General features: G+C 39.6%; 1 protein-coding gene across 3 annotated transcripts in view; it reads right to left on the bottom strand.

The window, feature by feature from the left end:
• The window catches only part of ABCB1 (ATP binding cassette subfamily B member 1), a 229,913-nt gene that overhangs the window by 17,243 nt on the left and 196,213 nt on the right, over nt 1-16,457 (bottom strand). For all 3 annotated transcript variants that reach the window (XM_055137510.1, XM_004602277.2, XM_055137589.1), the window contains 4 exons: nt 12,555-12,638; nt 8,230-8,433; nt 4,053-4,153; nt 926-1,066 (listed from right to left, as the gene is read on the bottom strand). In XM_055137510.1, the coding sequence (XP_054993485.1) occupies nt 926-1,066; nt 4,053-4,153; nt 8,230-8,433; nt 12,555-12,638 (530 nt within the window). The remainder of the gene's footprint in view (nt 1-925; nt 1,067-4,052; nt 4,154-8,229; nt 8,434-12,554; nt 12,639-16,457) is intronic.

The raw sequence follows: 16,457 nt of genomic DNA, 5'->3' as shown, positions 1-16,457 counted from the left end.
AAACTCCTTTCATTTAACATTCTAGCTGACCTCCTTTGGACAGATTTATCTATTGCCTTTTAATTTATTTGGTTTATTTTACAGGAGCTACACATAGTGGTGCTCAGAGGCCTAAGCCTTTTACTGGCAGAACTTTGGCTGGAAGTAGCTGATGATACTAGACTGGCATTGCTTAAGGGCTATCAGCTCCATAGCCAGCAATGTTCAGGGACTCACTTGGGCTATAACTAGAGGTGCTTAGAAATGCTAGAGGCTGAACTTAGGGCCTTGCTAGGCCTGTGCTCTACTACCTTTCCTTGGTCCTCTACTTGAATTTTTTTTAACAGTAAACCAGGAATGACATGATACTTGGGAACTCTTCTAGAATAAATACTGTCAGAATAAATACTGTGAATCCATATCTTTTTGTTGTCCTTTTTTTGGGTCACACCTGGTGATCCTCAGGGGTTACTCCTGGCCTTGTGCATAGGAGTGACCCCTGGCAGAGTTCAGAGGACCATTATATGGCCCTGGAGATTGGAATAAGAGTCATGGCTGCTGCAGACACTGGCAAGGCAAGTAAGTACCTTACCTCCTGTTCTATTTCTCTAACCTTAGAGAATCTTTTGAAAAGAGACATACTCTTTGCTCAGGGTTATACTTCTCAAAAAGACACAGCCTTCTCAAAGTCCCTATGTTAAATCACCACCTTCTCAGGGGCTGAAGAGAGCACAGTGAACAGGGCGCTTGCCTTGTGTGTGGCCAACCCAAGTTTGGCATCCCATATGGTGCTCCAAGCATCGCCTGGTGGGATTCCTGAGTGCAGACACAGGAGTAACCCTGAGAATCATGAGGATTTCCTGTTATGTTTCTTATCTGGCACTATGCATGTTTGTCTTGGTCTTGTTTTTCAGAGTTTCTTTGTAAATATGAACCTGGTACTTACAACAGAACATCCTGGAAGACCATCAGCTCCCTTGCTACCAAGTAGGCACCAAACCGGAAACAGCCAGCATAGGAAAAGTACATCATTGCCTGGGTAAATGCAAATGTGATTCCAAAGATCTGTGCTTTTTTCAGAGAGTTTCTGAAAAGAAGATATTCTGGAACTTAGTATTTGTATTTCTCAGCCCTTAAAATGTAGTCTTAGACACGTGACCAGTAGGGCATGAAGAAATGGCAAAGAAAAATGGCCTAAGTTTTAAAAAACTAAACTTAGTTTTAGTTTGGTTCTCACATTCACCTGTATAAACTTAGGAAACAACCTAATCTTTAAGACTCAATGTCTTTAGCTTAAAACAAAACAAAACAAAACAGATATCACTGATATACTGGTAGTAATAATATTGTTCTCATCTTAATGGGGGATTAATCACAGTTCATAGTGTTGATGTAAAGTTCATATAAATCAAGGAACACAGAAAGAACCTGTTAGGGATTATTAAATGAAAGTCCTCTTCTTACCCCCACTCTCACACTTTTGGACATAGAAAACACCTGTGTGTGGTTACATGTTAATGATAAGCATTCATTCCACATACATGTACCCAAAAAGTTAGCTATAGGGGTCATGCTAGTTGGAACAGAGGAATCAGGCTGAACTGTAACTGATGCAATGGAGGTGCCTTCACAATTAACATGTCATGGCTAGAGAGACAGTACAGCAGGTGAGGCACTTGCCTTACACATACCCAGCTTGGGTTTGATCCCTGGCATCCCATATGATCCCAGGAGTAATTCCTGAGTGCAGAGTCAGAGGTAACCCCTGAACATTGCTCAGTATAGCTCAACCTTCCACCCCTACCCCACAATATATAATGAACATGTTAGGAAAGAAAGAGAGAACCCATGAATGACAAGTGAGAGTCAAAGACGGACTCACAAACGAGTGAACAATATTGGGTTTCCTGAACCACGTGGTGATGTGCAGATACACAGGCTGGAGGCAGATGGCCTTTAGGGCAGTTGGCCTTTAAATCAACAACAAGCCTGGTTGCTGATCAACCAGATCAACATTGTTGTTATGTTTCATATAATGGGATTTTAAATGACCATGTATTTCCCCCTGAAAAGATTCTATACTGTTAAAAAATATTTTGAAAATATACCAATACTATCTAGATCTCTCCTTTTCCATCACTGTATCACTGTATCACTGTCATCCCGTTGTCCGCCTATTTACTTGAGCAGGCACCAATAACGTCTCTATTAACTCAGCCCTGAGATTTTTAGCAGCCTCTCTTTACTCATCTTTCCCAATGACTGGAGGCTCTTTCAGGGTCAGGAAAATGAGACCTATCGTTACCTCCTTTTCCATATGAAATAAATATTCTCAGAGAGGTCAGACTTGTTTATGCTCACAATTTTTAAAGCCCTCACTGAACTCATTGAAAGTGCTGAATAAAGGGTGAATATAAGGGTGCATACCACTGGAAAAGGGCAAAAAGAGGAAGGAAAACTATTCTCAAGTACTCCACGCAGGATGTCCCACAGCAACCTTAAATTTCACATTCCTTAAAGAACTCATTCCCAGCAAATAATAGAGTCATTATCCAACCTAGACTGGATGGAATGTAATATAGAAGCAGGATAATCTCAATTAACAAAATCATTAAGGCTTAACTTGTAACAAGATCTTAGTAATCCCTCACACAAGGACTTAATGTCTCCATGGTAAGATACAACGATTTACACAAATTTTCTTCTAAGGTAAATTTTTTTGATCATTCCATTAGCAGTTTATTGGTAATAAGCAATATAAAATAAATTACTGTGGGCCTACTATGGGGGCAAGCTTGAAGGGTAGTTGGGGAAACTAGAGACATTGGTGGAGGGAAGGTAATAGTGAAGGTGGGATTGTTGGAATATTAAATGCCAGTAACAAATCATCATGAACAACGTTGCAAGCACCAGTGTTTAGGGGAATAAAAATCATTTTATATATGTAGCTTTATCTATTTCATGTAAACTCCAAAATATATTAGCACAGATTTTTTTAAAAAAATTATCAGGGGCTGGAGTGATAGCACAGTGGGTAGGGCGTTTGCCTTGCATGCGGCAGACCCGGGTTCAAATCCCAGCATCCCCTATGGTCCCCTGAGCACCGCCAGGGGTGATTCCTGAGTGCATGAGCCAGGAGTGTCCCCTGTGCATTGCTGGGTGTGACCCAAAAAGCAAAAAAAAAAATTATCAATGACAGATGATTATAACTATAATGAAATCCAAGTATAAAATGTAATTTAATGCAACATATTTTAGATTCCAGAGTTTAAAACATATTTAAGTTTTAGAATAGGCATTTTATTATATTGGATTTTTTTTTTCTTTTTGGGTGACACCAGTGATCCTCAGGGGTTACTCCTGGCTCTGCACTCAGGAATTACTCCTGGCGGTGCTTGGGGGACCATATGGGATGCCGGAGATCGAACCTGGGTCAGCGGAGTGCAAGGCAAACACCCTACCCGCTGTGCTATCGCTCGGGCCCCCATTTTATTATATTGTATTATATGGCTTTAGTTTCCTTTTACAAAGGTGAAAATCATATAGCAATAACAAATTGGCTTTCACTGATTGTTTTCTGAGCATTCTATTTGCCACTTCTTTTCATTTTGTTGGAGCAAGTCATATAAAGTAAATTTGTTATGTGTCTAAGGGGGCAGATTGGGGTAGAGGGAAACTGGGGACATTAATGAAGGGGAGGTCACACTGCTAGTGTTAAAACACTAAATGACTAAAACAACTATAGTATGAACAACTTTGTAAATTACACTGTTTCAATAAAAATATATCTACTTTTAAAGTAGTATCAGGCATACCCACATGACATCTCAATCTCATTAGTTCTCACTGGCTCTCCTCTCATCCGTCACAGACTTGCTCTCACAGTTTCTACCTCAGGGGTATAGATGTCTCCATCAGAATAGGTCTCCTTTTCTGAATACATTTTAATTGATTTTTTTTCTAGCAGTTTCTCCCCATGTTCCTGATCTTTTGGTCAAAGTAAATCTCAAAACACCAATCTGATCATTGAAACAACTCCCCACTCTACCTTCCCATATATCAATGGTTATTACCTGTATGGTACCTGCAAATTCTGTGCATACATATACTCAAACTTTTCCTCCTGACACAGAGAAACAACAGTTCTGAAATTTTCTATTGCTTCAGTAGCAATCTGTAACAGAGAGCAGTCAGTCACCAAGAGGCACCAGGGAATACAATGGAATATAATATTATATTAGAATCTAATAAAATCAATGGACAAAATTAATGTATTGTTGCAATACTATGATCTATTATTTGCTACGTAAATAATACTAAATTATTAAACTGATTATACTTTTTTAAAATCCAGAACAAAAGTATTCATTTGAATGAAATGCACTTCAAACAAGAAAACAGAAAAGTACAAGAAAGATATTAGTTTGTGTGTCTTATAGCTTAGGAAGAGAAAATTAAGCTTATTCACTGTGTACATGGGAGGAATATTTTGGAACCTGTTTGCCAGGGCTTCAATTTCTCTCTAACATGAATTTTTTATAAATAACTGGCATCTTTCTTTCATTCCTCTTCCTATTGATTTCCTAGTCTCCACTTTAAATACTCAGCCGGAAAATGAGTATCTCTATTGCCTCTTAAAAATCATATCATATCATTATGTTTGTATTCAATTGTTACAGTTCTGGACTTGCAAGTAGTGCTCAAAGGGCCAGAGGGTCACTGCCAGCAATATTCAGCCACCCAGGGAGGCATAAACTGGCTATACTTGTACACACACCAAAAAGACCAAGTTATGTCTACCAGAAGTTACTTATGAAGACAAGGAAATGTCCAGATTCAGTATAATTTAGATTATTTTAAATTTTTTTGCACATTACAAAAGTAATACTTTATAAAGTCCTAGAATGAAGAACAAAAAAAGGGGGTGAGGGGAATTCATCTCTAATCAGCCCTACTGAAATATAATCCTTTATGTTTAGGAATATGTTAGAATTACTTTCATCTTTTTGCAGTGCTGATGTCTGGATCCAGGGTCTCACATGTGCAAATAAATGCTTTGCCACTGAGCTATATATCTGGCAAAATATTTTCAATTATAAAATTTCAAACTGTTTCTTTTTCTATTATTAAGAAAATCCAAACAACTGTAACAATGAATGTTGAGAACAGATTATACTTTAAATTTTAACAATGATTTTGATAACTGTTTTGTTCATAATTTTCTAAGGCAAGTTCTTGTGTGTTGTTCACAGTTTGGTTGTTCAAATGTGTATGAGACTCAACAAGAGGGACTATTATGAATTAGACCCTGCATGGTGAAAAAAATATATAATCACTTCACAATTATCTTTATCTCACCACACAATGAAGCGATTAGGAAAAGGTTTAATTAACACCCTGCGCTCTCACAGCATCACTTATTTTAAGAGTCTTAAATAGAGATTTAGTAACCATTAGAAGACAGGACTTCTAATTAGAGTATAAAAAGGCTTTTAGTTTTCTTCAAAAAACTAGCATGCACTAAGTAAGTTTGAAGAAAGGAAAGTATATTCACAGAAAAAAAGAAAGAAAAACCTTCCCCCTTCCTATCATCACATACACCAAACTTCATATAAATCTGTTTCTGAGAAGGAAACAGCATTTTATAGTATTGTTCATTTGCTCCTAGTACTCTAAAAGAAATTTGGAGCACTGATCAGTTATGGTGACGATCAGGTTTTGCCACATAGGTTTTCACAATCAGGGCAGAAGTAGGCTGTGGTGTCACCCAATTCAGCTTTGGAATTCTAGGCCTGCTTAATCCCTTTCAGGACAAATCAGCAGATATAGCTCTGGTTCCTAGCTTATTTTTAACCAGGAAGACAGACTGTTAATCAATAAACAAAGAAACAGGAAAGAAACATTAGGTCTGAAAAGTCTTGCAAGTCTTGTTTCTGTCCCTGTTTTTGGTTTGGGGACGACAGCTGGCAGTGCTCAGGGCTGACTCCTAGCTTTGCAGTCAAGAATCACTCCTGGTGGGCTCAGGAGACCATATGGGATCGAATGTGGTCAGCCACTTGCAAGGCAAATACACTACTTGTGGTACTAATTTTTCTGAGACCAAAGTCTTATGTATTAATTCAAATGTTGATAAGGGCTTCTCTGAAGAGGTAATAACTGAATGTTGAACAATTTAAGGGCATCAGCCACAGAAAATAGCAGGAAAAAACCCAGCAAAGAATGTCTGAGGATATGAAAGAAGGATAAATGAGACAAGGGGTCGGGTGGGCACTGGAGAAAGCAGTGCAAGAGGAGAGCACAGTAGTCACTAGGGCCTGGCTCACACAGTTTGTCTTGGTCATTGCAGGGTTTAGTCTTCAGAGAAGCATGATCTTATTTCTTTTTCTAAGTGATCAGGATGGCATTTCTGAAGGTGATGCAGAATGTGAATGGCCACGTTCAGTAAATAAAGAATGGATAGCAGGAAAGCAGTTACGCTGTTCTGTGTCACTTTGAGTAGGTTATTTGACCATGCCAAACCTTGGTTTTCATTATTTATCAATATGGATAACTGAGTAAGATTATTAAGTGAAATAACACAGGTATTATACCTATATTATACAAGCAACGTGTGTCTTAACATGACACCTGATGTATAACTCAGTAAATGCTAGTTTTAGACTGATGGTCAGGTGAGAGTTGATTATGTACTGGTTAGTGAACTGGCATTGCGTGGACTGGCTGGTGCAGCAACTACTACTTTCCTAGTTCCTTTTGTCCCTTGCCTGAGCTACCACTCACTTATCTCACCTTAACCTCACTCAGAAATTCTGCCATATTCATTTATATGCATTCCCATCAGCACCCCCTTCCTTCACCCTTTCCAATAAAACATAGAAGATTTCAATCTGAGTCACCATTTCCAAGGTGCTAAACTATGGTCTTCAACAAAGTAACTCAAAAGTAGTGTTCTTCTTCGTATCAGAGACCTAAGTCTCCTTTTGGGGATATTTTGAACACTTCAATAAATAAGGACATTATTACTAGTATTTTCTTTCCCTACATTCTACTATAGAGCATGGCTGAAGAATCATAGAGGTAAAAACAACAAAGCACATGAATAAAGGAAGTGAGTGGCCACAGGACTAGTCACTTATGTGGGCCAGCTGCCTGTGAATCAACACCATGCTCCTGAAAGCTCAGGATCTCAGGACTGAGCCCAGAAGGCTTGGTGAGAAGTCTCACCTAAGGTACTATCCACTAGCCAGAGAACTGAAGTGGGCCCAATTTTCCTGAAGGAATCCTAGGAAATGCGAAAAAGTGTCTACGGATATAGCAGGGAGGATGAGAACAAAGTGTTAGTCATGAAGACAAGCCTCTAAGGTCCTCTTTGTCATCCTTTAATGAAGATGCTTCACCTGGAATGACTCTTGGAAACCTGGAAGATGTTATGATAGATATATCCTCATCCTAGATATTTGATACAGTTTTTAGGGGGGTCAGTTCTACAACAGTACAGATTAGGAGATATCATACCAGCAGCAAAGCTCTCTTAAGAAACAGAACACAACTGAGGATGGCTATCTGAATTTGAACCCTGGCTCTGAGATATAGCAGTGCTAAGGCTTCAGGAGCATTACCTACCTTTGTGCCTCACCTGATAAGAGTGGTAATAACAGACCTTACACCTTATAGGGCCACTATGAGTTGTAAAGCATTTGTCAAGGAAACGGAGTAAATGCTACATAAACATTTGTTCAAAAAACAGGTAAGTCTGCTGCACCCACACCCTGAATGAACTAATGAACTGTGAACAGAAAGAAGAGGAGACAGAATAAAGAGGAAAGTATACTATTAATTAAAGCCACATAGAATAAAAGCCTTTAGGACTGCTTCATATTTTCATATCTCCCATGATATGTAATTAAATGGGTCAACTTTCTTCAATAAAAGACTCAATTTAGGTTTTGCAGGGTGGGCAATGGATGGGGGTGGGTGGGCAGGGGATAAAAAGGAGAATGTGAAGACAGTGGCCTAAAACTAAAAAAAAAAAATCTCAAGAATTACTTGTCAGTCTGCATGCCTCAATTTAATTTGCTACTTTGTTTTCAGTTTCCAATCTGCTGAATAAACTTCAACGGTTACAAAAACAAGCAAACAAAACCAACACCTCCCCCCAACTATGCCAGCAAGTTAGTGAAGAAGAATAACACAACCACACTGATTAAAATATTTCACTTGACATAGTTAATTCTGTTTATTTTGACTCACCTTCCCAGCACCTTCAAGTTCTTTCTTATCTTTGAGTGCTTGTCCAGATAGCATTTTCATTTCAATAACTCCAGCTATTGCAATGATCGGTACAATTGCTAAGAGTAAAAGTGTTAACTGCCAGCCATATATTAAGGATATTATAATGCCTGTCCCAAGATTTGCTATATTCTGGGTAATTACAGCAAGTCTGGCACCTATAGCCTGCAAAAAAAAATTTAAATAGAAATACATTAGATGAACACTTTTTTTTTTTTTTTTGCTTTTTGGGTCACACCCAGCGATGCTCAGGGGTTACTCCTGGCTTTGCATTCAGGAATTACTCCTGGCAGTGCTTGGGGGACCATATGGGATGCCGGGGATCAAACCCGGGTCGGCCGCGTGCAAAGCAAACGCCCTACCCGCTGTGCTATCACTCCGGCCCCTAGATGAACACTTTTATATTATTTCTATCCATATTTATATTGTCTTAAAGATTAAAAATTTATATTGTCTTAAAGATTATATTGTATTAAAGATTTATATTGTCTTAAAGATAGTAGCTTCATGAAAACCTAATATCTTTCCAAGCATGACATAAAATGTAAAGGTTTACTTATAAGTTTGTTTTCCCAAATGAAGATTTGTATGACTTCAGAACAGAGACAGAAGGTCAATAATAGAGTTTAATTAAATGTCTATCTATTCTGTATTTTTAATACCATGAAAATTTCTATCAATCAAACCATGACAGATCAAGCAATATCTAAAAATTAGCAAGACAAAGAGCATAACAATAATACTCAATTGGGAATGTTGAAATTTTCCAATGTTAGATACACAAATACTTATTATTAATGATATACAAATATGACTTGGTCTATCCAAGATGCAATTACAATTAAATATGCAATTGACTTCTTATAATTTAGCATGTTAAGCAGGCATCTAAACCTTTTGTTTGGATGGCAGAAATTCCAACACATGACTTTTAGTTGCAGGCACCTCTATAGGCAAAAGTCAAAGTTAGTTCAGTCCACCACTCTAATTTTTCTCCTCCAGCCTGGAAACAAATCACTAAAAATTTCTCCTCTGGCTCTAGATCTGCTTTCTCTGGAAATGGCCAAAGTTTTTCCTACCCCAGAAGTTCCTCTGTGAGTGAGGCTGATTTCAGGTATAGCTTGTAAACTGCAATACAATAAAGGATGGTCATTGCCACTGTCTATAGTTTTGGATAAAATTTTTCCCAGCCCCTTAAACATACAGGTAAATTTATTAATAAGCAAATTATTTTCTAAGCTCTAAATTCTAGGACAAAATACTGTGCAGACTCTCTTTCCAGCTGCCCCACCAGCCTCCCATATTAATCTTCCAAAATCATTCACTGTATCTGTATGATAGAGACATTGAACCGGCAATTAGGAGGAAAAGTAACTATTAGCAGCCTAATAGCAATTAGACAGCAAATTCCATAGCAGGGAAATGTACTAGACATAAAAGAGACAGCACTACTTTTAGAGAGAACATACTACTTTCATCTGATGCAATTACTGAGCTCATATTAGCGGGATACTTAGATAAGTTCAGCAAATGATGAGTAGAGTGACCTTCAATGCCAGTTTGCATTTGACTTTCATTTTGAAGGCTAAAATTTACAACCAATGAGTGAGTCTAACACACAAAGATGATGTCAATTGCTCCTTTCTCCCTATCAACAAGTCCAACTCAGACCTCATTTCGCAATAACTAATTGTACAAACATCTCCCAAGTCCCAGTATATAGTCCCTGGCACATCTCCCAAGTCTCAGTTCAAAAAAAGAGTTAGGTATGCTCAGTTCGAATTATAGTCAGAACCACAAAAATAAGTAAAATGGATCAAAGTTAACAAATTCTTCTGAAATGCATATGAAAAGGAAACTAAAAGATCTAGTGCCTTAAACTGGAAGAAGATTAAATCCTGGGCTTAATCCGATATAGCACAAGTGCTTTGTTTTTCCCTTTAAAGAGCAATATTAATACATTCACATGTGTTCCTTATATAGAAAGGAAATCTCTATCTAGTATCTAAGAACAGATGGAGCAGTACAAATAAATACCATAGTAGCCAAATAAACTTCATTTCAGAGAGGATGTTGAGAATAGGTAATCACTCAAAAACTATACCCAAGCATGAAGGAAATGAGAGAAGAACTTTTAACACTTGATACCCACAAAATTGTGTTTCACCTTCTTCATCCCACGAGGCATTTACATTTTTCTATCTCACTTCCTTTGATTTTTCTCCCCACCTTTCTTTGGGTCTCCTCTCCTGTGCTTTATTTTCCCCTCAAAAACATTAGTATCGATTGAAAAAACTTAGTATTTTTGCAGTATCTATTTTATTTATTTATTTATTTATATTTGTAGCTTTGGGGCCATACTTGGTGGTGCTCATGAGTCTCCCTCATGATCAGGGGGCCATACTACGCTGAGAATCAAGCTGGGGCCTCCCTCAGGCAGAGCATATGCACTCGGCCACTGAGCTATTGCTCCTACTCCAAAATATTTGCAGTTATTAAAAAAAGAGGCCTATCTTCCAAATTTTCTTTTCAAATTAGGAAAATTTAACCTCATCTTTCCTTCAACCAGCTTCCCTCAAGGAAAAAAATTCAAAAGTGCATAGTACACTCATGATTCCAACCTGATTTCCATTTCCTTTTTCTCTCTGCAGAGGCCTAAGACCAACATAAAATAAAATGTCAAAAAACATCATTTTATAGCAAAATACTGAGACATGGCAATATCTTCCAATTAGTATCTGGCAGGATTAAGCCCCTACTCCAAAATGCATCTTTGTGTTATAAAGTGTTACATTGATCATAAAGCTGAGTATGAAAAATAACACAAATAAACACGATTGCCATCAATATAGATACAAACTTGCATTAGTCTAGTTTGGGGAGATATCCTGACATATCCTGATATGATTTTCCCTGAAGAGCGCATTTGCCTAACTAACATACCATGAAGATTCCAGCATGACCAAACTGTATCTCTGAGGAAATTCTAAGTTCTTTGAAATAATGTACAATCTGTTCTGTTAAATTCTCTATAATATGATTTAAACATCAAGTTTCTAGTTATTTGACACTAAGAAGTATGTATTTAAATGATAATTCCTACAATTTATGTAACAATTTTATTAACACTTCTCAGAATAAGCATTCCGTATGCATCGACACTCAGAACCTTGTTTATTCTTACATCTATAAATAGAAGGAATATATTAATAAAATATCTTAGTAAATAAAGAATAAAGGGAGATAGAATTGCAGAGTAGGAAAGATGAGGCTGAAATCATAGGACTTTTTTCAAAATTCCATATTATTTTGTGGAAATTTTCACCTTGCGCACAAATCGAAGTGTACCAAGGGTAGGGGAGATAGCTCGAAGGGCTGGAAAACTTGCTTTGTCTGTACAGGCCTCAATTGGCGCCCCAACACCGCTTACCCCACGTCAGCAGCACAGGGTAGAGCACTTTCTGCATGTGGAGGCCGCCCTATACCTTGGGCCTGAGCAGCAGCATCGCCTCCCCAGCCCTGCATACTGGACACTCGGGTCCGAAGAGTAGGCTGAGCCTCTAGAAGTGCCCCCTGAGCAGCTTTCCCTGCTCAAAACAATACCATGGCAGGTTTCTAGTTATATTGATGAATGAGAGCAAAATTTAAGCTGTAGAGTTCAGTAAACTGATTCTTTCTGCTTTGGGTTTTTTTTTTTTTTTAAGTTTTTCATTTGTTTTAACATTTTACAAAGAGTTTTTGAAGTTTAATGTCACTTACTTTCTCCTGTCTGCCTTTGCCCCTACACTTTGCTTTCTTTTTTTCTTTCTCCTTTCTGTGGCATGACGGGAAGCCATGGCTTCACACATGCTAGGCAAGTGCTCTACACTGAGCCACATGCAAGGCCTCACCCCTAGGTTTTGTTAGAACAACCAAACCCACTCTTGTTAGTAGCATTTTGCTACTGTTCATTGGGCATTAATAAAAGGGATCCTACATAAAGCACTGAGAAATGCTTCCTTTTCTAGATAACGATCCTTCCATATGCATCTCATCAATAGCAAAAACAGCATAACAAATAACAAAACATATTTTATCCATAAATTATATATCATACTCATACTACAAAGTACGTGAAGTTTAAACAACTTCCATTTTTATTATGAAGCAAGCACATGATATACTGTATAAGTTAAAATTCAAACATTTTCTTAATGATGAAAAGCAATACCTGTTGAGAAAATGTTTCATACTGAGACTCAAGATGAGTCCCACAGTGAGGACAAACACCAGCAGGAGGCACTTACCCCTTTAACTTGAGCAGCGTCATTGGCAAGCCTGGTAGTCAATGCTCCAGTGGTATTTTTAGGGTTATCAAACCAGCTCATATCCTGTGGCAGAAACATTTACACATCTTTATTATCTTTACACATCTTTATTATCTTTAACACTGACTTAGGAGACACTTTGAGCCCAGTTATAAAAAGTTTTGCTTATAATCTACATCTCTTGCATTTAGCACTCAGGACTTGATGATACTTAATGCACAAGAAAGGGACAACGCAGATCTATCTAGCATTCCATTTGTCAAGTGCCAATTTTGTTTTAAGCATTACGGCCAGGTGATGGAACCATACAACATCAAATGAAAAGGACAGGTTGTGCCTTGCATAAAATCTAGATTCTTGCAACATAAAGCACAGTTAAATATACACTGTCAGGTGCCAATCAATACTTAGAAGAAAAGTGGAATACAGTAAGAAGACAAGAAAACAATGGAGAAAATGGAGTGGGGGGGTGGTGGAAGAAGACCAAAGATAGAAACCAAATGTTAGAGCACATGCCTAGCATGAATGTGGCTTGGTTTCATTCCATATGACCTAACAAGGCCTCCAGAACACAAGGGGCCACAGAGAAAATTCCACTGAGATAACATTTAAGCAGAAATCTGAATGAGAAGAGGGAAAAGGCTGACAAGAGAGAAGGAAGAAATTGCTTTGGCAAAGCCCCTAGGCAAAAGCATATCTGATCTGTTCATGCACTAGCAAGAAAGCCTGCAGGGCTGCCACTAACCTGAAAAACATTTTGCAAACATTTGTAAAAACTGAAGGTAACTAGAAAAATGCCCGGTTTTATCCTGTGAGACAGGGGCACAGGAATTTGGTTCAAATCTTAGAAGAATGACTGGCTCTCATGGAGTGACTCTACTAGATTAGGACAAAGATGGATGCAGTAAAATGAGTCAGAAGCTAATGTCATATTAAACAGAAAGAGAGTAAAGAACGACCCCAAGGATAGCCTTAAGACAATTGCTAGAACAGAGCTGCCACTTATAGTTATGGGGAACACTAGGTCAGAAGTGAGCCTTGTCAAAAGGGGAAGTGAAAGTAAAGTTTCAGAAACCTTAAGACAAGAAATAGAAATAGCTAGAGGCAGGAAACGGGGGGGGGTATGGTGGGGTGAGGTGGATGGGAGAGAAACTAGGGATATTGGTGGTGGGAAATGTACTGATAAAAGAACTGGTGTTAGAACATTTTATGACTGAGAATCATGAGCAACTTTGCAACTGTATCTCACTGTGATTCAATGACAGAGGAAGGAAGGGGAAAGGAGGGAGGGAGGGAGGGAGGGAGGGAGGGAGGGAGGGAAGGAAGGAAGGAAGGAAGGAAGGAAGGAAGGAAGGAAGGAAGGAAGGAAGGAAGGAAGGAAGGAAGGAAGGAAGGAAGGAGGGAGGGAGGGAGGGAAGGGAGGAAGGAGGGAGGGAAGGAAGGAGGGAGGGAAGAAAGGAGGGAGGGAAGGAAGGAGGGAAGGAGGGAAGGAAGGAAGGAAGGAAGGAAGGAAGGAAGGAAGGAAGGAAGGAAGGAAGGAAGGAAGGGAGGGAGGGAGGGAGGGAGGAAAGGAGGGAAGGAGGGAAGGAGGGAAGGAAGGAGGGAAGGAAGGAAGGAAGGAAGGAAGGAAGGAAGGAAGGAAGGAAGGAAGGAAGGAAGGAAGGAAGGAAGGAAGGAAGGAAGGAAGGAAGGGATGGAGGAAAGGAGGGATGGAGGGATGGAAGGAGGGAAGGAAGGAAGGAAGGAAGGAAGGAAGGAAGGAAGGAAGGAAGGAAGGAAGGAAGGAGGGAGGGAGGGAGGGAGGGAGGGAAGGGAGGAAGGAGGGAGGGAAGGAAGGAGGGAGGGAAGAAAGGAGGGAGGGAAGGAAGGAGGGAAGGAAGGAAGGAAGGAAGGAAGGAAGGAAGGAAGGAAGGAAGGAAGGAAGGAAGGAAGGAAGGAAGGAAGGAGGGAAGGAAGGAAGGAGGAGGGAGGAAGGGAGGGAGGGAGGGAGGGAGGGAGGAAGGGAGGGAGGGAGGGAGGGAGGGAGGGAGGGAGGGAGGGAGGAAGGGAGGGAGGGAGGGAGGGAGGCAGGCAGGCTCAGTGGCTGAGCACAGTCCTCAAATGTTTGAGGCTTTTCTATTGGGTGGTGAAAAATTTAGAGTTTAAAAAAAAAGAAAAGAAAGAAAGAAAGGGTTTTCCAAGCTGGAGCAACAGTACAGTGAGTAGGACACTTGCCTTAGATGCAGCCGATGTTCAATCCCCACCACCCCACATTGTCCCCCAATCACTGCTAGGAGTGATCTCTGAGTGTAGAGAGCCAGGATAAAGCATCACTGGGTGTGGCATAAAAAACTTTTTCAAAGAATGTTCCTGAACAATCAAGATAGTACAGAGGTTAGAGTGCATAGTCTGCATGCAGCCGACCCTAAGTGGCTTCCCAGCACCGCATGGTCTCCCGGGCAGCGCCAGGAACATCCCTGGAGGCTTCCAAGCAGCACTGGGGTGGCTGCCCAGGTCATTTCCAGCATCAGAGGCCCACTTAGCCCAGAATCACCAGGGGGCCTGTCCCCACTCACAAATTTGATTTTCCTTAAATTTTTTTTCTAAAGTTCAACATAAAATATGATTTTCTTAATAGAACTATTCACATTCTCATCTGTTTGTTTTATTCTAGGGACACACCTGACTGTGTGCAGAGCCAACTCCTAACATTTCTGTCTAGTATAAGAATAAGTATTCTCTTAAGAAGTTACTTGAACTGATGCTTTGCATTAAAGTAGGACCTACTATTTATTCCCCAAATATTTTTTAAAAAATATAATTTAGAGTAAAATGGAAACACAAAAGTTCAGAAGTTTGTAACTGTACATCACAGTGTTTCTCTAACAAAAAATTTTTAAAAATTATAATTTATTGTAGCATGTATTAATGTGCTTTTCAAAAATGTTAGGAAGAAAGTGCCTTCCTTACTAAGATGCAATTGTCTTGAAAATGGAAACTATTTAGATTTGAATTACTTACGATACTTAGTGTTATGCCTATTTGTGATACTGAATAATTTATGGAATGGGCACTTCATACACCATCGGCACAACTACTAAAATATAATGGACCCAGGAGCCGAACTGCAGGCTGGTGGAATAATGAGATAATGGGCTTGGATTAAGGACAGACTAAGCCTAAACAGAATCTTAGCAATGAATCTGGTTTGAGTAAAATGCTTCAAACAGGGTGCACCATTCCAGTGGTCCCTTTCGTGGCCTAGATTTAGGCCTGCTGTGTCAGTCACTAGCTTGTTACTCCCATAAATATCTTTGTTTTTGATTTTCTTATTTTGCTTTTTTAAAAAATTTTATTGAGTCCCACTCAGCAGTGCTCACAGCTCAGTCTTGGCTCTACACTCAGGAATCACTCCTGGTGGGCTCAGGGAAACAAATTGGATACCAGGGACTGATCCCAGGCTGCTGCATGCAAGAGAAGTGCACTACTCACTTCTATCGCTATCACTCCAGCCCAGACATGTCTTCATTCTCGTATGGTGCTAACAGAAATAGAATAGAACTGAGTGACTAAAAAGAGAAAGCGTAAATTTCACTGGGCTGGAGTAATAGCACAGCAGTAGAGCGTTCGCCTTTCACGAAGCCAACCCGTGTTCGATTCCTCCGCCCCTCTCGGAGAGCCTGGCAAGCTAGAGTATCGCGCCTGCACGGCAGGGCCTGGCAAGCTACCCGTGGCGTATTTGATATGCCAAAAACAGTAACAATAAGTCTCACAATGAGAAACGTTACTGGTGCCTGCTCTAACAAGTCGATGAGCAATGGGATGACAGTGACGGTGACAGTAAATTTCACCGAAAAATCCTATAAAGGGCCTGAGAGATAGTACAGTGGGTAAGGGGATTGC

Source organism: Sorex araneus, chromosome 1, assembly GCF_027595985.1.
Source record: "Sorex araneus isolate mSorAra2 chromosome 1, mSorAra2.pri, whole genome shotgun sequence".
Classification (NCBI taxonomy): Eukaryota; Metazoa; Chordata; class Mammalia; order Eulipotyphla; family Soricidae; genus Sorex; species Sorex araneus.
This window is presented reverse-complemented; position numbering and strand designations above follow the sequence as displayed.